Source organism: Citrus clementina, unplaced genomic scaffold (assembly GCF_000493195.1).
Source record: "Citrus clementina cultivar Clemenules unplaced genomic scaffold, Citrus_clementina_v1.0 scaffold_6, whole genome shotgun sequence".
NCBI lineage: Eukaryota > Viridiplantae > Streptophyta > Magnoliopsida > Sapindales > Rutaceae > Citrus > Citrus x clementina.
This window is the reverse complement of record NW_006262139.1, coordinates 23679175-23702472: the sequence shown is the minus strand read 5'-3', so window position 1 is coordinate 23702472 and position 23298 is coordinate 23679175. Positions and strand designations below refer to the sequence as shown.

At 34.1% G+C, this 23298-nt stretch overlaps 3 protein-coding genes across 3 annotated transcripts; 1 reads left to right on the top strand and 2 right to left on the bottom strand.

Moving 5' to 3' along the window:
• Positions 1-110: 110 nt before the first annotated feature.
• Positions 111-3048, bottom strand: LOC18038597 (pentatricopeptide repeat-containing protein At4g19220, mitochondrial). The gene has a single exon (XM_006430834.2). It carries the CDS (start codon positions 3036-3038, stop codon positions 213-215), a length of 2826 nt encoding a protein of 941 aa, XP_006430897.2. The 5' UTR covers positions 3039-3048; the 3' UTR covers positions 111-212.
• Positions 3049-3815: 767 nt separating this feature from the next.
• On the bottom strand, positions 3816-9531 carry LOC18040026 (arabinosyltransferase XEG113). The gene is made up of 13 exons (XM_006430833.2): positions 9044-9531; positions 8159-8461; positions 7850-8055; positions 7548-7653; positions 7078-7334; positions 6775-6910; positions 6058-6152; positions 5892-5945; positions 5331-5444; positions 5044-5142; positions 4839-4958; positions 4402-4488; positions 3816-4301 (listed from the first exon to the last, which is right to left on the bottom strand). Exons 1-13 carry the CDS (start codon positions 9216-9218, stop codon positions 4134-4136), a joined length of 1920 nt encoding a protein of 639 aa, XP_006430896.1. The 5' UTR covers positions 9219-9531; the 3' UTR covers positions 3816-4133.
• Positions 9532-11069: 1538 nt separating this feature from the next.
• Positions 11070-12467, top strand: LOC18040025 (calcium/calmodulin-regulated receptor-like kinase 1). The gene is made up of 2 exons (XM_006430832.2): positions 11070-11532; positions 11803-12467. The coding sequence occupies exons 1-2, from the start codon at positions 11070-11072 to the stop codon at positions 12465-12467; spliced, it is 1128 nt and encodes a 375-aa protein (XP_006430895.2).
• The last annotated feature ends 10831 nt before the right edge of the window (positions 12468-23298 follow it).

Sequence of the window (23298 nt, the reverse complement as noted above, 5' to 3'; positions counted from 1 at the left end):
TTCCCACTTTTGCCAATTTGTTTGTAAACCCGATATCTTTCTTGTATGTGAAGTCAGAGCTCTGGAATTGGGTACTGATGGAATTGTAAAATCCTTGTTTTTCTTTTGAAGATGAAAAGCCCGGTCTTCATTGATTTCGGGTACAAACGTGAAAATATAAATGTACACACAATCGTGCCATCTGAAAGTGAAAAGTGAAAACTTTCCAATCTTCACCCAAAACCCACATCAATAAGACTGTAACCTGCTGTTTTTCGCAACTTCTTTTCCTCAATTATTTCCCTTATTTCCACTGCGTCTTTCCATCTCCCTAATGCGACATACATATTCGACAAGGAAATGTAGTACCCAACATTTTCAGGTTCCAGTTTGAAAAGAAGTTCCGCAACTTGTTTACCCATCTTGGTATCTCCATGGTGGCTGCAGGCACTCAGCATGGCTCCCCAAACTCCAGGCTTAGGTTGTATTGGCAAATTCTTAATAAATTCATAGGCTTCTTGGAGCTTGCCAGATCGCCCCAGCATATCAACGATGCACACATGATGCTCAGTTTCAGGTCGTACGTCATATTCCTCCAGCATATTGTTGTAATACTGTAGACCTTCATCCACAAGACCTGAATGGCTACAAGCTGACAAAAGGCTAATGACACTGCTTTTTGTTGGTCTAATTCCAGAATTGCACATTTCATGAAAAAGTTCAATGGCTTCCCAGCCTTTGCCGTGGTACCCATATGCTGAAATCATAGAGCTCCAAGCTGCATTAGATTTATCCTTTGAATTTTTAAAGATTTGGCAAGCAATGTCCAATCTTCCACAGTTGCTGTACATATCAAGAAGAGCTGAAGATATAAAAGAGTTCTCCTGAAATCCCAGGTGAAACACGTGACCATGAATTTGTTTTCCATGTCTTAGAACTCCTAGTTGAGTGCAAGCAGAGAGAATGCTCACTATGCTGATCTCATTCGGTTCAAACTCAAGGTGACGAAATAGTTCAAGGGCTCTTACTTCAGCCTTATTCTGAGAAAAAGCAGATATCATGCAATTCCATGTACATAAATTGCAATTGTAACATGATTCAAATACTGTGCTAGCACTCTTAATGTCCCTGCACCTACCGTACATGGTGATTAGTGCATTCTGTACGCGAGTATCCAACCCCATCAAAGATTTTAGAGCAAGCCCATGAAGGGATTTCCCTTCAAAGGCCAGCTCAAGATTTCCACATGCTGATATGACATTGACAAGGGTTACTGAGTCAGGGCTGGCATTTTGTAGCTGTGTCATTGATTTAAAAGTTTTAATGGCTTCTTGAAAATGGCCATTCTGCGTGCAAGTGACAATTACTATATTCCAACAAGAAGTATCTGAGTTGTGAGAAATTCTCTGCAGCAATGAGAAAGCAGCCACCAAGTCTCCACAATTTATATACATGTGCATGAGGGCATTAACTCCAATAGTATTGTTTGAAAATCCCAATTTCAACTGCCAACAGTGAATTGATTTACCAAACTCAAGGGATTCAGGGGAATTACAAGATGGAAGAATAGCTAGCAAAGTTGAAAAGCTGAACTGTGAACAAAGATACAGCATTTCCTTGAATAATCTTTGAGCTTTTTCTGAATGACTGTTTTGACTATACCCAGAGATCATTGAATTCCATGAGACCAAGTCGTTCATCGGAGCTATGGCATTGAACAAGAGTTCAGCCTTAGATAGACTGTTGGATTTTGAGTAGAAGTCCATCAGGCTGTTCATCATTAACAGATCATAACCCAACAGTCTACGAATTGCATATCCATGAACACTTCTTCCTTCTCTCAGCAGCAGTGAGTCTGCACAAAGTGAAATCAGAGTAACTACAGTTGCTATATCAGGTTCAACAGACCTCATCAATTGCATTTCATGCAGAAGATCAAATGCTTCTTCAAATTTTCCGTTCAAAGCAAATCCATCTATTAGTGCGTTCCATGAAACAACATCCTTACATGTCATTCCCCAAAATGCCCTCTCCGCAGCCTCAATATCTCCACATTGAGAATACATCGAAATGAGTGAATTGGTTACTGAAACATAAGGGCTGTCTTCATACCCCAACTTAATCCCCAATGCATGAATGACTTTACCATAACTCAACTCCCCAAGACAAGCAGACGCTGCAACAGCAGATGACAAACTCACATTATCCGCTTGTTCTCCAGACCAACCCATTTCTCTAAAGTATAACAAGCACTTCTCAGGATAATTGTTATGAAGACAACCACTCATTATTGTATTCCAAGACACTGTGTCTGCACAATGCATACCTGAAAAGGTACACTCTGAAGAGTTCAAGTCACCACATTTTGCATACATGTTCACAAATACGTTACATAGACTAGAATCTGCAATCATCCCAGCCTTTATGCTCAAACAGTGAGCAACCCTTCCTTGTTTCAAGCAATTCATTTGAGTTAAGGCTGACACAACAATCAAAAGAGTTGTAGAATCAAACCTAATTCCCTCTTCAACCATCTCACCAAAGAAATGCAAACCCATAACAACACACCGATTCCCAACACAAGCAGTGATCATAGCGTTCCAAGTGACCACATCTTTATTACAAGTTTCATAAAACAAAGCCAACGAAGACTCAAAATAACTGACATTGGAGTAAGCTGCAAGGAGAGAGGTGGAAGTTGGCAAGTGGGCAAGAAAACCTCTCTTAAGGGCCAAGCAATGGATAGTTACGACCGACACAACATCAAGTCTTGCTTTCGAGGATTTAAGAAGATCAAGAACAAAGTAAATGTCGCTGCTATTGCATTGTTGATTTCTCTGTGGCATTTTATCAAACGCTTGATAAAAGGTCGAAAAATCAGTTGAATGGAGCGCACATAAGCTATAAGTTTTGGAGATGAGACTAGATGAAGTGAAGGGTGAAATGGGATTTTTGCGTTTATTATGAGCGCTGTAAAAGAGATAGTTAGTTGCTTTGAAAGTGCACGTAAAACATAAAAATTGTGAAGAGAGGAACAGAGACTGTCTCAGTCTTAGCATGCCCTCCACACCCCCCCGCTGCTTGCTTGCTCTTATTCCCATTCGTTGCATCTATTGCAAGACAGTCACTTTGCAAAATTGCAAGATAATATACTTCCTTTTTTTCCTTGAGGAGGCAAGTTAATATATACCCTGGAATCAAGTGAACGAGTAGTTCGTATATATTAAGTACCGCTACACTTCACAAAATTAAGCATAACCATTGGAATTACAAATATAACCCTATCTTCGAGGCACCAAAGAGCATCGGCCGTAATCAAACACCTGGCCTACTAGAGCAAGTGACTATCATATACATTCAGCTTCGACTTCAACTCTCTTATTAGTTATTTTAAGTCCAGATACCTTGCCACTTCGGCCAAGGCCGAAGTGGTGGGCTGCTAGCCCCTACAAAAATATTGTGGGGGCTAAATGTTCTTCATATTTCTAAAAAATCCTTCTCCTTTGTGCAATGCAAGTGGAGTATGTGCATCCCTCTCCCTCTCCTGTGAGTGGTTATTTGTTTGGGCATATACTTCATAGAATTTCAATGTCATAATATAAATCCCAATTATGTATATCTGATTGTAAATATCAGTATAATATCTCTGCTACAATACCAGTTGTTGTAAATATCTGTATAATGCAGTAATCTGATGATTAATCAGTATTCAAAAAAAAAAAAAAAGTCCAGATACCTTACATACCTCTATACTAGCAAAGTCCATTCACAAGAAAACAAAGATGAGTTTTAATGTCAGTATGCCAGGTGATAGAGTGAAAACCAATTATGAATAACTTAGAAAGGGTTATAATATTGATACAAAGAAAGAGCCGAAGTTGAATTTCTTCTGTTTGCTTTGCTGCTAATTCAAATGAAGTCAAATTTTGAACTGTTACACGAAAAAGGAGAAATGAAAAAGAAAAAAATAGAATAAATCTGGCTTTCTCTGTTTAAAGAAAGAATTTTAACCCCCGCCAAAAAAAAAAAAAGGTCTGAAGATGATGATACAACCCTCTTCCCATTTACAAATTCAAATTAACCAGTTGTGGAATGTCTTTCCTCCTCTCTTATCCGATAGTAAATTCTGTAAATAACCACTTTCATGTTAGGCCTCACCATGGCGGATGATCATCCCCTGGAGTCTGGGGAGGTATAGGTTTCCAATCAGGTTTCTCGTCCCAGTACATGTCATAATAAATGTGTCCGGGAGTGTGGCTGTCCACGCAGCACCATATGCCGACATACCGTTTGACGCGTCTCCTGAATCTCTCTTCTCTTGTCTAAGTAGATATTGCACATTGTTTCAGCATATGATAAGAAGAAAGTGCTTTCATTTCCAAATGATATTATGAAATCAACAAGGGGAAGAAATGAACTTGCCTTGTCAGTGAAATTAAGGAAAGCATTTTTCATTGAAGAGAAATTAATGACTTTCACATCCTTGAATGAGGAGAAAACTGTCTTGAACTGCACATTGAAAGTAACATTCAGCATCCTCAGATTGTTATATAGCAAGTTGAACAACTTATATATTCTTACAGCTTAGTGGTCTAACTAAAACTGAGAAAGTACCGAAGAATAAATGCTAACACAGGCATATTAGAAAATCAACTTTAACCAACAATTAGATCCTAGAAATGATAGAGAATGTAAAACTAGAGCTGTACCCAAACAACTTCCCTTCTTTGCCAGCGATCGAAAAATCAGACCCAGCTTTTAAGCAGAAAGTTCTATTTCAACATATGTTTGTTCAACTATGACCATGTATCAATGTTAGAAATGATAGAAAGGCACAAAAAGTATAAGATCTAGAATACCGTTTCTTCACTGCTATGCCGTGGAAACCTAAGTATTCCCGGTGAAGATGTATTGCTTGATGCCTGACAATCTATTAAGGTGTCATCACAAAGCTGAACTTCAAGCCGAGACTCTTTCACCTGAAACAAACATCATAGAAAGCTCCATTACATGACAGTAATCAAAAGGTGAATCTCTCATCCACATGAAGCTGGTATCCATTACCTGTTTAGGCACCGATGGATTGTCCATAAAGGAGTACTCTCTGAAACCAATGCCAGGGCCATATTCATCCTCTGGAAGTTGCTGCAGCATGACATTTACCTGCAATGCATATTTCTCAAGAGTTGTGAGGCAATCAATACGAAATAAAGGTAGAAAGTAGAAAAATATCGCTTATTTTTCGAAACTCGATAAGCGAATAAAGTCAATTTTTTCATGACTTATAATTGTACAAGTGTAATTAGTCTCTATACAGGTCTAACAATCAGCTTCAACAGAAATATAACTACCTCAAATACATGGTCCAAAGGGCAGAGAAAAGGTTGTCTAGTCATAGTACCCTCCAAGACTCCAGGATGTGGAAACCATAATCTATCCAACCTACACCATAGGGGTGGCATGACCTAAAACACACATAAAATAACAAAAAAGTGAATTAAATCCAAATCTCATAAATGGTGGAAAAAGAAACTTGGAAGTTCAATCAACCATGCATTATTAATGCATTACTGTATCTGTGATCATCATATGGGCAACTTGTTGAATAGCCATTGAGTCTAATGGCTCACAATCAAAATGATATTTCATGTTTAAGAGCTATTCTTTTGCCATTGCCATTACTTTCTACCAAGTGCCTCACAGGCAAAAAGATTTGTAATACATTGAAATAGCTGATCATCTAACTCCAGATACTAATTTTACGTTATTCTTTTCAGAGTGATTGCTGTAAAGTTAGACTCTTAGGTATGTCAATGTAAAAGCAAAAAATAGTTAAGAATTTTTCCCTGGAAAAAGTCTAATCCTCAAACAATCAACAAAAGGAAACATATAAATATTTCAGTTGTTCTCACCAACGTGCGATTCAACACTGAAGCAATAGCCAGTGCTGTCCTTATTTGTTTCATCTGAAAAAGAGAAAAAAAAAAAAAGAGATTGATAACAAAAATTATAATGTGTGACATGACTATCTCAACAATTGCAAGAAGACAGAACAATTAGGGGAATATGCACGCATACTTGGTAATTAACAAGAGCAAAGTGAGATTCCAGATCATGCTTTCCATCTAGCAACAAACTCTTTGGGATAAATGGCTTAAATGACAAGAAACCTCCTGCATAAGATCCCCAAAGAAATTATATTGCAGTCATGTTCTTGAAACAAAATATTTTTTAAAAGATGAAATTTCAAATTAATTTTTTTTTTTTAAAAGGGGATCCATAGATACACACATCCGTATGTCCGCCATTACAAATTAAGGTCACATAGGTTGTGGAAATATTTGATGGAAAGAAATAGTAGTTAGGATGAGAAAGGCCAGCTGCATAAGTAACAAAGAAGTAAAAGGTTCAAATTGGATCAATACAGTGAAGCATCCCAGACCATTATCAACATAAATATCAATATGCAGAAATGGTTCTGTACTTGTAGGATATTAGTTGTTCTATTTTGATCTCTTGGGGCAGTACAAAACTGGTCTTGGGATCAGATCCTGCTCACAAAAGGATTGGCTGGGGTTTATATTAGATGGAGAAAAAAGTACATAAGCATCCAAAAAAGCATCTTTACAGACATCTAGGATTGAGAAGGATTGATAACTTAGTAGAGAATCAATTGGTACTAATGACCTGCAAATCATAAACTGGACAGATGAAGTACAGAAGAAACAATTAATTGGAATGTAGATCAACTTAAAACAAGAAGAGCCCCAACATAAAACATTGGGACAGTATTACCTGGTGTATCATAATATTCTGGTGGATCATAAAAAACCATGGCTTCTCGCAGTCGATGACGCTTTCCCTCAGTGCCTGCATACTGGAATGTTGTATGTACTGCATATGGCTCCAATCTCAGTTGTTTATACATGGCCTGACAATATAGCATTAGGAATTTCAGAAATCCTGACATAATTTTGCAGTAAGTTTGATTCATTATTACTCAGAAGAATATAAGAAAGGACTCAAAAATCCTGAATCCATTATAAAACAGAATGAATAAACTCCAGGAATCATAAAGAACTAATATATATAACCAACCTGGACAAAATAAGTATGCCCGCTACAAAATATACTTGCAGGTAGAACTCCCAACTTCAAATTTCCATCATAAGCATATACAAGTTCACTGTCCTCTGAAACAGATGGCCCTAACTGCCTGCGTATAAGATCATTAAATCCATTTTGATCCCATATCTTGTCATCAGCTAGAATCATTTCTTTCCATTCTTTAGCAAATTTCTTTGCAGACTCTGTTGGTCGCCAGTGAAAAATTCCCACATTGTAAGCAGCGCCAACTGTCAAGGTGAGACAAATACTGTCACTGAATCTTTGACACAACTGAGGTGTGGCATTACCATAATCAATAAAGTGCCTGATAGCCCAATTGATTGATATAAACATAACCAAGCCCACCATTATTGTAAGTAGTGACTAGAGAGAAAGTTAGACTAAAGGGTATAAACAAAAATTTGGACTAAAGAGTAAAATCACTGATATATAATCTTTACCTTGTTGCCAGATGTCCAACCTATCATCAACAACTGTGGGTACAACTTGATCACTTGAAGTTAAGATATCTGCATCAGGGTACCGAGCAAAATACGGGAGTGGATTCTGTCACAGAAAAAATAAAAGTTTCAGCAATAACCTACTGAATAAACTGATGAAACAAAAACATGGAAATAATAAAAATGTCCATAAAAGCTATTGACTTTAAATATACTTATTAAGCAATAGGGCATGAATCAATCAAAATATGAAAAGAAGGACTTGAAACCAAATGAAACTATCAACAGGCATGGAATGGTACCTTCAACCAGACCATATCTGTATCGCACATCAAGAGCTCAAAACCGAAAGGAAGGACTGAATCTATCAAAATAGCTTTTTCTCTCCCCATTTTGTGAAAGGTTGGTGAACCCCAGCCTACATCCATTGTGCTCATATGGCTACCCATATCAAAGACAGGAACTCCTTTCCAATATAAAGCCTTCACCAGCTTGGTGTCCAGAGCACCTGTAAAAAAGTTGCAAGTCCGATTTCAAATTCGATTTTGAATGACATTTACTAGGATAGTGAGTAGAAACTACAAGGTTAGACTTCCCAGAAGACAACTTACCAACCAAAATATTGGAAAGCCCCAAATCCGTTAAGCGGCGAACCCAATTCAGGATAAAATCCATGAATGCATAGTTCCCAAAAGTCATTATTATAATATTATCTTGTACCCTTTGCTCAACCAGTTCTTTTGTCAGTTGAAAAGACTTCAGAGATGGCAATCTTTTGGTTTGTGGAACCTCCCATATAGGTTTCACCTGTTTGCTTCTAGACTGAGGCCGGGGACGTGGAATTGCACTCACTTTCAGTGTTGGGGAAAAGTTAGGCGCTACATTAATGTAAGAAGAAGCTGCAACTGGAGAATCTGTGCATGGATATGGAGACAAATTAATCAGATAGAGGATGAGATGGCAAAAAAAAGCAGGACAATTTCAATACATTGAGACAGGATCCATTAAAAGGAACAACCTCAATAAAAGTAAGGCAAAAATGCTAGCAAATAGTCATGATGTGAAAACTACAAATAGTGCTTATCTACGTGGTTTGTTAGCCGAAGAGCTACTAGTTAGCATGCTTAAATACCAGAATACACAGCATCACGACATCAACAAAAATCAAATTTGATCACATAAATAGCCACTGAATCACTAATAACATATACAACCTCACTTCAAAAGTCAACCTCACATGCCACAATAGAAGTCAAAACTTCGAGCCAGTTTATGATCAACTCGTGAAAATTTTACATTACTGTCGCATTTAATGATCAAAGGCGAATCTTAAGCAGAAAAATAAATAAAAAATCAACATATAAGCATTTACTAAAATGTATCAAAATATAACATGCAAACTTGAAATTCATGCAAGAGAATAAAAAAATCATCTGGGTCCATCTTAAAAACAAACAAGAAACCAAGGGGAAAAAAAAGAAAAAAAGAACACATACGTGAAATAGAAGGAGGAGAAGAGAACCAGTTGGCGCTGGCAGAGGAAGGAGAGTAAACAGCGGAGAAGACATAAAACGATGAAAAAACGATTCCCACAATCACAGTTGTGTAGATCGTCAAGAATAATGGCTTCGAATTCACCAACTCTTGATACCAATTTCTCCAGCCACCCATTTTTATTCTTGCTCATCGGAAAAAAAAGTGAAACTTTTTTAATCAACTCATAAGCTTCATTGCTATTATTGTTCAGATGCCCAATAACGTTCGTTCAGTTGCCTGTCTTCATTGCCATGTGAATGAATCTGATGAAGGACTCAAACTCAATCGCTGTGTAATAAGAAAGCCGGGTTTTTTTTTATTTTTCTGCCACATTTTTTAAAAATATTTTTGAAAAACATGCAGCGGCAGCCCAGGCAAGAAAGTCAACTTCTGAAATTATGTGACTGGCCCTCCTTTCTTCGCTTAATTTGTTTTATTTTCTTCCTTTATGGCAAAAAATAGACGATAAAATGGTAAGATCATAAATGATACTTTTTTCATTTATAAGTAACTTTTTAAAAATAAATTTAAAAAGATGAATTAATATGCTAAAATAAAATGTGGCAACATGGGCGGACTGGGGAGTCGGTGGCTAATGAATTAGTAATGATTATTATCATTAATCAAATGAATAAAATCATTTAGAAACTAGCAAGAGATTATTATTTAGGTTTATTATCAGGTTCCATTATTAAAAAAGATTCGTTTTTGATTTGACTAAGTCGAGAGCTAGAGGAGTTTGATAAATAAACGAAAAACATGCCCCCACCTAATTCCCTTTTAAAGAAAAAAAAAAAATTGGTTGCTTACTGGAAGAGAAAATAATGGTTTTTAATTTATTTTCAAAAATAGACAGGCCCACTTGAGGTTTAATGGATCGGGCCTAATTTTGCTTAATTTGATTGGATTGGGTCTGAATGAAATTTGGGCCCGTTTGGTCCGAATGGATTGACAGAGAGTGATGGGTTTGGTGGGCACAAGATGAAGCCGAAACTGAGGAATCTTGAAAATTTAAGGGGTGGGCATTTAATGGTTGGTTTTGGTTTAGAACTGAACCGAGTTGAAACCGATTGGTTTTAAATAATAGGAACTGAAGCTGAACTTGAAATTGTGGAATCTTGAAAGTTGAAATTATTTTCCTAATTTTGTATAATTTACACAAATGTGAGCATATATTAAATTATTCAATCAGTCGCTAAAGAAGATGTCATTTTCATGAATGTTTGAATTTTCACTCAAATGTATATAGTACTAATCTATAATTATCAATATTTTAAACTTTCAATTATATTTTATTAATATATCTTTATGGTGGAATAACTTGTACTCCAATTTATTCAATTAGCACAATTAATGATCATAACATAGATTTATATGATATATATTATGAGATAAAAAACGATATGCCACTTATCTATAACTCTTATAAATCACATTGTTGTCAATTTTTCAATCACAACTATCAATGAGTGACACATAGAATGTTGGAATACAACCTTTATGTTTTAAATTTATAATTAACGTAAGTTACAACCCACCTAAAACAGTACAAAAATCAAATGGGTCTCACTATCGTTATACTCATTTATGCATGTTTTAGGTAATTTATAAGTTACATTAATTGTAACTTAGGAAAATCTAATTTGTAATTGTTATAATAATTGTGCCTTATATAGGATGCAAAACTCGCAGACAATGTTTAATAATGACAAATTGAAGACCCTTAACTTGTGATTTATTCTCATGCATATAAGACACATTTTAAGTCCTCTCTTTTTTTTTCTTTTTTTTTCCTTTTGTTTTTAACCTTCCTATGCTAAAATCCAAAGAAATGAATCTTCAATCTCATCACATTTTTCTCAAACTTATATCTCTATCACCTCATTTGCAAGTATTGTGTGGTGCAAAGGCGTAAATTTAATTGTTAATTACCCGCTTAAAGAAAATCTGCGTGCAAATTAAACAAGAAATCCGAAGAAAATCACAATGTGGTTCTTTGGATTCTCCACAAATAGGGCAGCAAATCTGTGGATTTTTGGGGCAATTCTGCTTGTAATCCTTCTCTTAATAGTTTTGAAGAAGATGGCTAGGTACCTTGAACCTCAAGCAAGCTTCACTTCGGAGAAAGATATCGAAACCGAGTCGGAAGAAGATCACGACACGAGCACTTCACAGAAGATTTATACTTCGTGCTGCAATGCTGGTGGTATTAGGACTTATGCACTTGAGGAGCTGAAAATGGCTACTAATGATTTCAGAATTCGGATTGGGGTTGGGGCGACGTCGTTCGTATATCTCGCAGAGCTTGGAGATGGCAATTTCGGAGCTGTTAAGAGAGTCATGGAGGAAAGGGGCGGTAGCAGAAAGATTTTCCTTGATGAAGTCTCAGTTTTGCTCAGAGTTTCTCATCCAAATTTGGTGGGATTATTAGGTTTCTGCTTGGAAAAAGGTATTTGTATTTCCAAGCATATATAATACAGAATCTAAAAATGTCACTATTTCTCTTTCTAAACAATTGGTTCGAACAAGTGAGTGATAATCTTGAACTTTGTTTTCTCATTGACTGGTTCATCCATATATTCTCATTCTATTCCATTGTCTATTTCCAAACATAATAAACACTCGCATGTCAATAAGTTGCCACAATTAATCGATTAAATTGATGGCAAATTCCTGACCCTTGACTCAAGTATATGATTTTTATGTACGATTTAAGCAGGAGAGCAACTTCTACTACTCGAATACGTAGCGAACAAGAGCCTATTCGACAGGATGCACACATACTACGGCCAATCTCTGGGCGTACTTTCGTGGTCAAATCGTTTGAGCATTGCCCTAGACATAGCTCGAGCTCTGGAGTATCTCCATTCACAAGCAGACCCTCCTATAATCCACAGAGACATCAAGTCTTCAAACATTCTCTTAATTGACGACAACCATGCCAAGCTTGCTGATTTTGGGCTTTGCAAATTAGGTCCATTTAGTGACCCAAATCGGCCCAAAAGACAAACAAGCATCAAAGGCTCATTTGGTTATGTGGATACTAATTATCTTAACACAGGCTTTGTGTCGACAAAGAGCGATGTTTATAGCTTTGGGGTGCTGCTTCTTGAGCTAATTACAGGGCTAAAATCAATTCAAGGTTCGGCAACGCTAGCCGAATGGACTGAAGAGTGTAGGAGAAATAAAAATGTTGAAGTTTGGGCTCAAATGTTGGATCCAAAACTCAATGGAGATGCAAATATGGAGCAATTAAGAGTGTTGGTTGATATTGCAAATTCCGCTCTTGTTGAAAATTGTGAAGCTAGACCCAATATGAGCAGCATCGCCGATAGAATTTTGAGTTGTATGGAACCTCAACTTCATCTTGAATTGCCTGTATAAAGTTGTTAATAGTCCCAGCTAATTATTTAACAATCCTTATAATGTACTTATTCAATTACAATAATTTTTGTAAATTACAACATAACTAGTCGAATATAAATATTAAGTTATCGTATAATTTATTTTTTTTGTGAATATTGCATTGTGTAGATCTTTTTTTTAGATTTTGATAGAAATGGAAATTCTTATCCAAAAAATATCAATTTTACTCTCTATTATTACTTGAACTTAAGTGACTAGACGCAAAACATATTCACCAGCAGCCGAGCTATGCCCAGAGGATTAATCGTGTAATATCGTATTTTATAAGACAACAAAATAAACAGAACAGGGTTTGATAAAATGTATGTAGCTTCTATAATTGAGAATTTATCTACTGCTAAGTAGTTTAACCACAAAATCTCTAAAACAGACCTACATTTTTTCTTAATAAAATATAAAATAAACTATGGTAGATCAGGATATGCATGGCATAGCATTTTTTTTATTTCATTTAATAAGATAATAAGGTCCGACGTATCAATAACATGAAAGGATTAAGAAAATGTGTTAATTATATCCTAAATGATGATATTTTGGAAACTCAAAAGTCAATATTTGCAATTGGGAAGAACCAATACTAAAAGTCAAAACTAAATTCAATAAAACTTCAGACTTTTCTTTCCTAGATTTTAAAAGAAATTAAAAATTCAATCAGCTTACTAATTATAAAATTTGACTCGTACATAGAAAATTATAAAATTAATGTTCAACCCCTACATTGTACCTAGGTTGGGTGGAAAAAAAATACTTTTGAAATTTGATTCTGAAACAATTTAGTTTGAAATCCAAAGTGGGGTGAATCTTCGTTCAAAGACTTTCTTCTTCATTTCCTTCTTTAATTAAATAAGCAACATAATCCGAGTACACCTAAGACGTTGTAATGTTCCCTTCTGTATATATTAGTATGAGTTGACTTTCATCGTAATATTTGAAAGTAGATCCAACTCATTATTAGTCTAATTATTCAAACTACGCAATCATAAAGTTGGTATAAAATGTTTTGACACTTTTTTTTACTGTAAATATGGTGGAATACTGATTATAATGTAATTTTAAAAAATAAATAAATAAATAAATTGTTATTCTTTTAGTTTTTTTTTCTTTTGTTATGCGATTATATATATATATATATATATATATTGATTTCTTTTAATGACCCTTTCTATTTAGCATATGTGCAACAGTCTCATTTATTGATTTCAATCAACGACCCTTTCAATATGTGACCTTAGTTGATTTTTCTTTTCTTTAAACGTCACGCTTATGACATTGACTCAATTGTTGTGCTATATATATCAAAAGGATATAATAATTGAGTATTAGTTAGGATTTAACATCATAAATCTACACATATTATCATCATCATAATCATCTCATAATTACCATATAGGATCTAACACCATAACTCCTGCAATATGCTAATCCTATATAGCATTTTTTATATGCTCATTTAATTTAATTTAACAAAATTTGCAAAACTGTATTCTTTTATGGTATACACACCTAATCTCTCAATATTCTTCACAAGCACCTTCCCCCACGTCAAGTATTGGGTGGCACTGAAGTCATTCACAGGCCAATATGATTCAAAAACACAATAAATAAATTTAATTAAAATATTATTAGGAAAAAATAAACACTAAAGGACATGCTTTAATAGAAATTTTTGTTGTTATTGACAAACTTTTTTCACTTCTAAAACTCAAATCTAGTCAAGTCTGACTCACACCCCAAATTGTTTAACATAAAATCATTTTAACGAACGAAAGCTTTTAATAGTAAGAATGATTAATTAAGAAATTAAATATAATTTAATTAATTGACTGTCAAAGCCCTGCATACAACTGGCGCCTTTGTCTCCTTTTGACTTATCTCATTAGAATTTTAATTTGGTTTAATAAGAAACAATTAACAATTACTTGTACCACAGCAGCATATGCATGGATCGATGCTTCCTCGAATACTACTCGTACAGTACGATTTATCGAACTTGATGCCCTCTTAATTGATTCACTACTTTAACTACTATTAATGATTATCAAATCATTTTATTAATTACGCTTCCATTTTACGTAATCCTTTTCTTAATATTTTTATTATTCTACGTATGCGCATAGTTGACATTACGTACGTGCATGTGTACTTCAGAACAAAACCGAGGCACGTGTTCACAGTTGCATGGTTCTTGATCGCATGCATGAGAAAATTTAATTAAATTTTTCAACTTGCTTTCAAAAAAATATTGTAATTACAAGTCAAAACATGGTTAGTTCGTTATTTTAGTTATAATAAATTGATAAGTTTCCAGGATGAAGATGATAGATGGCGCATTATTACATGTGGATCACCATTTTGATATGTAAATTAAATTTTGCCACGAAGCTTGTAAATGAATCTCTATCCTAAAATTGTGGATTTGGGTGAATTTCTTCCCGAATATTAGTGGAATAGATTTCTGAACTAATGCTTCGTAGATTTCTAAGCCGTAATACAAGTGCATGCACCTAGTCATTAGACTACTAATATATCCCAAATTATAATAGCATCAATAGATTGCAACAATTAAAGAATATTAATTAGAGAGTGAAGTCAGTGTGCTTTCCTTCTCTTACATTCGCCCACAAATTTTAAAAATATCTTTTGAAATTGTACTGAGGAAGAATCCAAAAAGAAAATGTTAAATTGATGATCTTTGGCAATCATAATTATTAATTTATGATCAGTGGCACAAAGTTCAATTTACGCAAGGAAAATATATTTATTAAAAAGTTAAAATACCTTAATTTTACTAGCTTTGCACACAATACCGAATTAAGAAGTGAACAAATATTCTTCGAATGTTAATGAGAATAAAAAATTTGAATTGTCTTCACATATTTAATGTAGAATATTTTTAAAAATTATCTGATTATAAATACCAATAGTTCTCTAATTATAATATTAGTAATTAAAAAACAAACGAGGGGACGGTAAGGGGAGGCCCACCCACAAATTTTTAAATTTCAGTATAAAAAGGTTATTCTTTTTAATAAATTGGACCTTAAAATTAGCCATATTTATATTTTGACTCATTGATCATTGCTCATTCTACAATGACCCCAAATATTTTGGGAAATTTACAAAAATAACCATAAAATTTTTACTATTTTCACAATTAATCCTCTCAATTTTTTTCTATCAACATTAGCCAAACACACGCTTTTCTCCCCAAATTACCCTTCTTTACAAACCAAAAGCAACAGGCTGCCTGTCGCACAGAGCTTGGCGCGACAGGTGCGTTCTAATATGGCATTCGATTTATTGGGGCCACCGTTTGAGCCTCAACCATCCAAGTATAGCACAAAAATTAACCCTTCATTACAAGATTAATTCTCTGAACTGCTTTTGTTCGCCCCGTAAAGGACTTGAGGAAAACAACCAATCACATGCACACACGTCTAATCGGCAGTCTTCTTCGCATGCATAACGCAAATATTCTGAAATATTTGCAGTCTTCTTCGCATGCATAACGCAAATATTTGCAGTCTAATCGGCAGTCTTCTTCGCATGCATAACGCAAACTGGGGGCAAATGGAGCCTCTTTCACCTTCTCCATCACCCCATACAAGGGCCATCGTCCAGGCCATGGTCTGGTCTTCATTTTCGTGCCTTCCGCAGGCATCCAAGGCGCTGCTACATCTCAATATCTCGGCTTCCTGAATAGAACAAATGATGGTAATATGAACAACAATGCTTTTGGCATGCAGCATCTCTTCTCTCTTCCCCTCCGACGTACTTTGAAGAATATATACGCGACTCACACAAAGTCATGCGCTAGAATGATTCAGCAGGCGAAGAGGCTTTCAACGCCGCGAAGCGCCGGTACTGGGCAAAGATCAAAGGTTGGATGAAGCTGCACGGGTGGAACGAGAACAAGAAGAAGATAATCATGTGCTGCAGAAGAGTAGTTTCGAGGTTTCGTTTCATCAGATAAAGCCTACGGGTTGGGACGATGATTACGTCGGCCATGATCGGAGATATCATTCGCTCACGGGGATGATGGTCGGAGAATGATTACATACATACATAATACATACATATATATTATCAATATATACTGTTATGTTGGCAGATCCGTATGGAGATATGATGACATATTATTCTAATTTCTGAAGGATTGATGACATTCCCCGTAAAGAAGACACGATAAATGGAGAAGCAGGACACACGATACATTATAAAACTTCTTAAAATGAAAATTGCTGAAGTTGCCGCCGATGCCGCCTACGATGGGAGGTTCTTCGGTTTGGGAGAGATGGGAGAAAGAGAGATTGTTGGGGGAGAGATGAGAGAGAGGGGTATTTTGGTCTCAAAGGCTTTTTTATGGCTAATGTTGATAGAAATTTGTTTGGGGGGTTAAGATGGAAAAAGCCAAAAATTTTATGGCTATTGGTGTAAATTTCCCAAATATTTTATCCATGCAACCTCTCTAAATCAATCTTTATTATATTTTGACCTAAACAAAATGTTTATTTCAACAAATGGCCCCAGGTTTAATATTTTGATTATGCCATTATTAACATGATGGGATAATAGGAAAATCAAGCTAATCATAATAACACCTAAGATATTTTACCACATACTAATGTTGATTCTTACTAAATTAGTATATTATTTATTATAATTGAAATTGTTCTTCATACAGGGTGGATTGACGTGACACTAATATGAACAATTGACACCGCCCAAAAAAAAAAGAACTTTATTTTTATATTAATCCTTTAAGAAAATTTTATTTGACCGTGGTTAAATTTATAAAAAAAAAAATAATATTATAGTTAAGTTAACAAATTGTTAATTTTTATTATAATTTTACACCCAATACATTAAAATTTCAGATCTCGTCGTGTGATTCTTATCGGTACACAGAAAACAAAAAGTCTTACGTATTATCATAAAAAAGGTGGTTTTGGAGTAAGAGTGGCATCCACCCTAGAAGTTGCAAGCATTGATATTTGATATTGAAGCATAAAAGAAAACATGTCGAAGTGGGGCAGGAAACGGTGATATGATTTGTTTTTTGGTTTCTTGTTCCCATCCCATCTCATATTGTCTCATTCAGAATAATTAAAGAACATATATACAGAAATAATATCCAGTATGATAATTTAATTAACCGATATAAAAATGCACATCAGCACATAGGCGGCATTTTTTAAGATAATTAATAATGATGATGTGGCCAAAAGAGACCAGGATTGAGTGAGGGGAGCTGGAGGCTTCAAAAGTTGAAACTTATCTTGATTCCAACTAAAACTAGCAACTTGCATGGAGACTACTCATTTGATCATCGACCCTGGTTTTGTTTTAGTGGTTTTCATTTGGCCCATAGGTTATATACATACACATATATATCATATGTATACGTAAGAGTTGACGGGCATTAAATGCTTTAATGGAAATCGTATCATGAATTTATATTTCTTAATATATTTGTATAGGGCATTAGTTTATAATATCTTTCATGATGTCAAATTCAAAAGATTGATTATGGGTTATCATCTCATTAAGTTTGCTTCTATACATTATACTAGGTGTATTTTGACTTCATAAATTCCAAAGGTTATTCAAACTTGTATTTTGACTCCCGAGTTAGGATCATAATAATCTATCATATTATGTAACTACTGTTTACGATAGTTGACAATTCATTTTAATTCAGTCACTCTGCTGATCTCATTTTTTATAAGTAGATGCTTAATTAGATTACTTCATTTCAAGGAAAAAAAAAGAAGACTAATATTATGTTTAGTACGGCCTATTATATTTTATACTTGACATGGCGTGTGGTGTCCATTACCATTTGATAGTAATTATAGGTAATTAAAAAACAGAACTCATTTTTAAAAAATTTGTTTGAAAGGGTGAAGAGTTTCTAAACTCATTTAAATTTATTTTTTTAACATAATTTACCAAAAAGCAACTATAATAATTTCGCCTCTCATGCGCCTTTTAATCATAAAATCAATTTTGACTGAAAATTATCAAAATTCCGAAAGTGATAGTGCAAATTTGATGGACTATATTGATGGATTGATCTCGTACATGTTGAGATCTTACAGATAGTCCGAGGGAATTCCACTTCTAATGCATTATTTGTTGTTTCTGTTCTTGATGTTTACAAAGATATACTGGTGGCATTGTATTTCATTATAATTGAGAGAACGTGGAACGATTCCAGTCAAAGTCATCTAATTTTTCTCACTTGGCATCGAGTCAACAAAAACTTTCTATTCATAGTAATTGGTGGAGCAAATGGAATTGATACCAAGTCTGTATTCTTCTTTCAATGGTAAAAGGGGGCCGAAATTAATAATAATAAATAAAATCCTTCAAAGAGACTTCGTGGGTTGGATTCAAGCATTCCATCTTATTGAATTGAATTTGCTTTGTTAAGTTTCCCTCGCAAGGTTAGATAAAAAAAAATCACTAATTTTATTTGTAACATGTGACATGATTAATTTAAAATGATCATATTAATTAAATCGTCCCATCAGCGACTTTTTTCATCGTTGGCCAACTTGCTAGTTGCAATGCCTAGTAGCCTAGCAATTTCGTGTAGCATGTATATATGTGTATGTGTATATATAATGACAAATGAATGATTGTTTAATTGAAAAAAAAAAAAAAGTTTAAAGCAGAAATTGTGACGTTTTGATTTTGAATTGTGGTGGATCCATGAACTTGCTAAAGAGAGGAAGAGAATCTTGTCTTTAATCATAGTTAAATCTTTTTTAATTCTTTATTAAAAAAATGCTATTATGGAAATCCCATGAGTATTATCCAAACAATTTGCTACAAAACGTCTCTAAGGGTAAGTGAATGTCCATTTCAATTTGTCACAACTTTTAAACGACTAGTGGCCCATGTCTTTCTCTCTATATCCTCCAAAAAAAAAAAAAAACACAATTGATAGCTGGCTCCAATTTTCTCTCACTTAATAATAAAAAGTGGTATTGATTTTTGTTTGCTATTAAGCACAATTATATGTGGCTTTAATTAATTTTATACTCAGTAAGATACTTAAGAGTTGTCGTTATATAAACCATGATATATGGCCAACTAACAACCATCTCTATATAAAGACATAATTAACAAACTTTCCAAAAGCAAAATTAAAAATAATGAGGGATATAATTTATTACCGAATTGCACCGGTTCGATTAACCTTTTCTAAAAAAGTCATTATCATGTTCCTGAGGGTCTTTTGATGTATTATTTTATTTTATTTTATTTTACTTCTCATATGGTTAGGTTACATGCAACTCTGCATGTATTAAGAAATTAGTCTTATTTGGAAATTTTCAACTACATTAGAAAGAAGATGACAGTCCATCACATCAAATTTGGTATGTAAAATTTACGTAAATATATACATAAATCAAATATCGTTTTTTGAATGGTTTTGGTCTACCATTGAGCAATCAGTGTTCTATAATTATTTATTGGCAATTGTTAAATTACAGTCGGCTCATTTAAAAACATATGAACAGCAGAGAACAGGCAGTAGGGTCCATATGAGTTTTGTGTAGGCTGTAAATTACACAAGCTGTAACTTAGCAAGAACCTAATTTATTTTGTACCGAGTGATTTTAATTGTCACGTAGCATCCGACTATAAATTATAAAAATATTTTTTTGGATATTTGTGGGACCACTTGCCTTAAGGTCAACAAATTTTATCAGTGAACGAATAAACATTAATCTGATCAGGGCCTATTTCAGTTGCTGATAAATTGGCTACCATGCATTTGTAGTATGTGCTAATATTAATTGACATGGTGGGATTGTGCTCCTGGGGTATGCCACTCTTCGTTTATGCTGTAATATTCTTTAGCTGTTTTATCTCAAATCGATTCCATTGTTTTGACGAATACAAGCGGCGAAAGTTCCTTTAATTAGTTCTCCATCGTTTCAGTCAATCACCCATCTTGTCTACTTAAAACATCTTTATCATTACTTTCTTAGGGTGCGTTTGGGATTGAAGTGATGTAGCTTTTAAGCTACAGCACTAAAGTGTTTGGTAAACACTAGCAGCTATAGCTTTTAAGTTATATTGATATAATTTTTCACTTGTATAATATAAAATTTATTATATCTTTAATAATTTTGATATAACTTTAGTGCTGTAGCTTTTAAGCTACAGCTGCCCAACCTCAATCCCAAACACACCCTTAGTGGTTTGATCTTGATTTAATTGCTATTTAAGGATAAAACAATGTTTTTCCTATGCTATAGTAATTTCAAAATTTAAACAAATGTAATAATACGACGACAGATGATAATTTAAGTAGATTTCAACATATGTAACAAAAACATTTTGAGCAATCTTTTAAAATATAAGAATTAACTAAGTAATTTGCTTAAACTAAAGAAATTAGCAGACCATTTACTAGTCATTAATTGAGATATTCTTAAGTTATGGGGCGAGATTGTCAGACAATTTCATTAACCTTTTCAGACTTATATTGTTGTTAAATCTAAAAAGTCTCTTAACTAGACTTTCTTGGATTAAATTCTTGAAAAAACAAAAACAAATATCGGCACCAAATAAATCAATTAAATCACAGAACCATTTAATTATTTTCTTCATATGAAGAATTTATTTGTATTTGAAGATTTTTATTATCTATTCAATGGTTAAAATCTCAAAAACGCCAAAATTAATTTTCTCATAACTCTACCGTCCTCTTGACCGTAAAATTACATGGAGAGCCTCATGAACAATATCACATAATTAATTATATCAACCAATTAAAGGCTTTTGATTTGTGTTGCATCCTAACAAACAAATAGGTACAAAAACCAACAAAGTGTTGGCTCCACTGGCAATGGAGTCCCCTTAAGTGGCTTGACTGGGTTTGCTCCCCAGTTCGAGTCGCAGGGAAGTCGCCTTTGTTGGGAGAACCTGTGTCTCCCGGTTCGAGCGGGGACTTCTAGTCTAAATTGTGGTACGAGCTTAAAGGTGCCTCCCACAGTTGGGGCCCTCCCCAGGATACCTCGTGGATAAGACCAAAAAAAAAAAACAAATAGGTACAAAAATAATTTTTGTGTTCAATTATACAATTCGCGCAGATCTGTATGCAACTTTAAAAAGAAATTAAATAAAGCTTCCTTGCACACATAACAAACAGTACAGTTCCCTACTTGCTGCATATTCTAAAATTGCAATTTAATTAGAAACCTATGAGGCATGGAGGGTGAAGCTATTATGAATAAAATACATAATTTTAAATTGTTAATTAAGAAAATCTTATCTTCACAGCTATGATATAAAGGAGCCAGCACGCTATAAACTGCATTGGGACAGTTTGACCCCTCCAAAGTCAACTATTAATTAACAACTCTCAAATCATGTAGTTAATAAAATTTCCGTCACATCCCTATATCATTCATTTTTGTCAAATTACTATGAGATCACGACACGTGTTTACATATATTACGCTCCCATTTGTAAGCATATATCTTTTCTCACGGGTATGATTGTATTTTACAAAATACATATTAGAGCTATATAATTTTGATTTTTTTCTTCTTTTTTTTCCAAGCAAAACAACGCAATACAAAATTATTTTACTACAAAATAATATAAAACATCACTATTTTTTTAAATTTCATTTAAAGAAGTGGGAATTGCTAGTTTTTTTTATTTATTTATTTTTTGGGGGGGGGGGGGGGGGGGGGATGGGTAATGTCGTTTCCTAGAGTTAGGGGAAACTCTTATTCCTTTCAACTTGAGGTCATGGTATTACTGTGGAGCTGCCAGAGTTTCAGGCCACATCAGCTACCTATAGTAGACACCTATCCCCTGCGCAATTTTATGGAAAAGAATTTCCATTTTTCCCCATCCTGGTAATAGTCTTTTTACGCGGGGGGGGGGGGGGGGTGTGTAGGATTTCATTCCCCAATTATTTTTTCTTTATTTATTTTTAACATGAAAATTACAATTTCGATAAAAATGATGAAATAAAAAAAAAACGATAGACAAATTGGAATAAAATGCACCACTTCTTGTTGTGTTCATCGAATGATGACCAATGCAGTGATGTAATTTTAAGCGAGAAAATCTAAAAAAATGGGTTAATAAGGATTTCTTATGACATTAAACTGATGAAATTAAAAAAAAAAAAATCCAATCAATGAAAATAAAATCGCATCTTTGATGAATTGATCATTTCTTGAAATGAGACACAAAATAGATTGCTAGTAGTTTTTTATGTGTTTGACTAACGTTGATGATTGAGTGTTTTATTAGTTTTTATTTTTCCCCTTTTTTTAGATCATGACTTAAAAGTATTTGTTCCATCGTCCATGATCACTGCCATCAAATATTCCTAAATAGTTTGTTAAGTGTATATCGATACAAAAAAGATTGAGAATTTAGAAAAGCTTTGATATTCTTAGAATATGCATGCAGAAACATTTTCTTCAAAAAAGAAAAAAAGTTTAAAAGAGCTCTTCTACAAGCCAACTCTTTTTTTTTTTTTTAATTTTTCGATTGTCATAAGCTCATTTAGATTTTTTTCTTCATTTTTTTTTCCATATAGCCCTCTAGTTGTAATTGAAGCGGAGCTTATAATCGAAGATTTAAAAAATTTAGCTATTTGTCCATATTAGATCAACTCCAATTTTAAAGTTTTAGAAACACAATAGATGTTTAAGTTGTATAAAATAGCATTAGTTTAAAAAATAAATTACTTCCATTTATTTTATATACCTTTCATTAAACTTTCTATTAAGGTAATTGCATC

Bases quoted from the DNA above. Each gene is read 5' to 3' on its own strand.
- LOC18038597 (XM_006430834.2), bottom strand. From the start codon at position 3,038: ATGCTAAGACTGAGACAGTCTCTGTTCCTCTCTTCACAATTTTTATGT.
- LOC18040026 (XM_006430833.2), bottom strand. From the start codon at position 9,218: ATGGGTGGCTGGAGAAATTGGTATCAAGAGTTGGTGAATTCGAAGCCA. The intron at 5,445-5,891 runs GTGAGAACAACT...TGTGTGTTTTAG, and splicing joins CAGTGTTGAATCGCACGTTG to GTCATGCCACCCCTATGGTG. The intron at 4,489-4,838 runs GTATTCTAGATC...TTCAATGTGCAG, and splicing joins GGCATAGCAGTGAAGAAACG to TTCAAGACAGTTTTCTCCTC.
- LOC18040025 (XM_006430832.2), top strand. From the start codon at position 11,070: ATGTGGTTCTTTGGATTCTCCACAAATAGGGCAGCAAATCTGTGGATT. The intron at 11,533-11,802 runs GTATTTGTATTT...CGATTTAAGCAG, and splicing joins AGGTTTCTGCTTGGAAAAAG to GAGAGCAACTTCTACTACTC.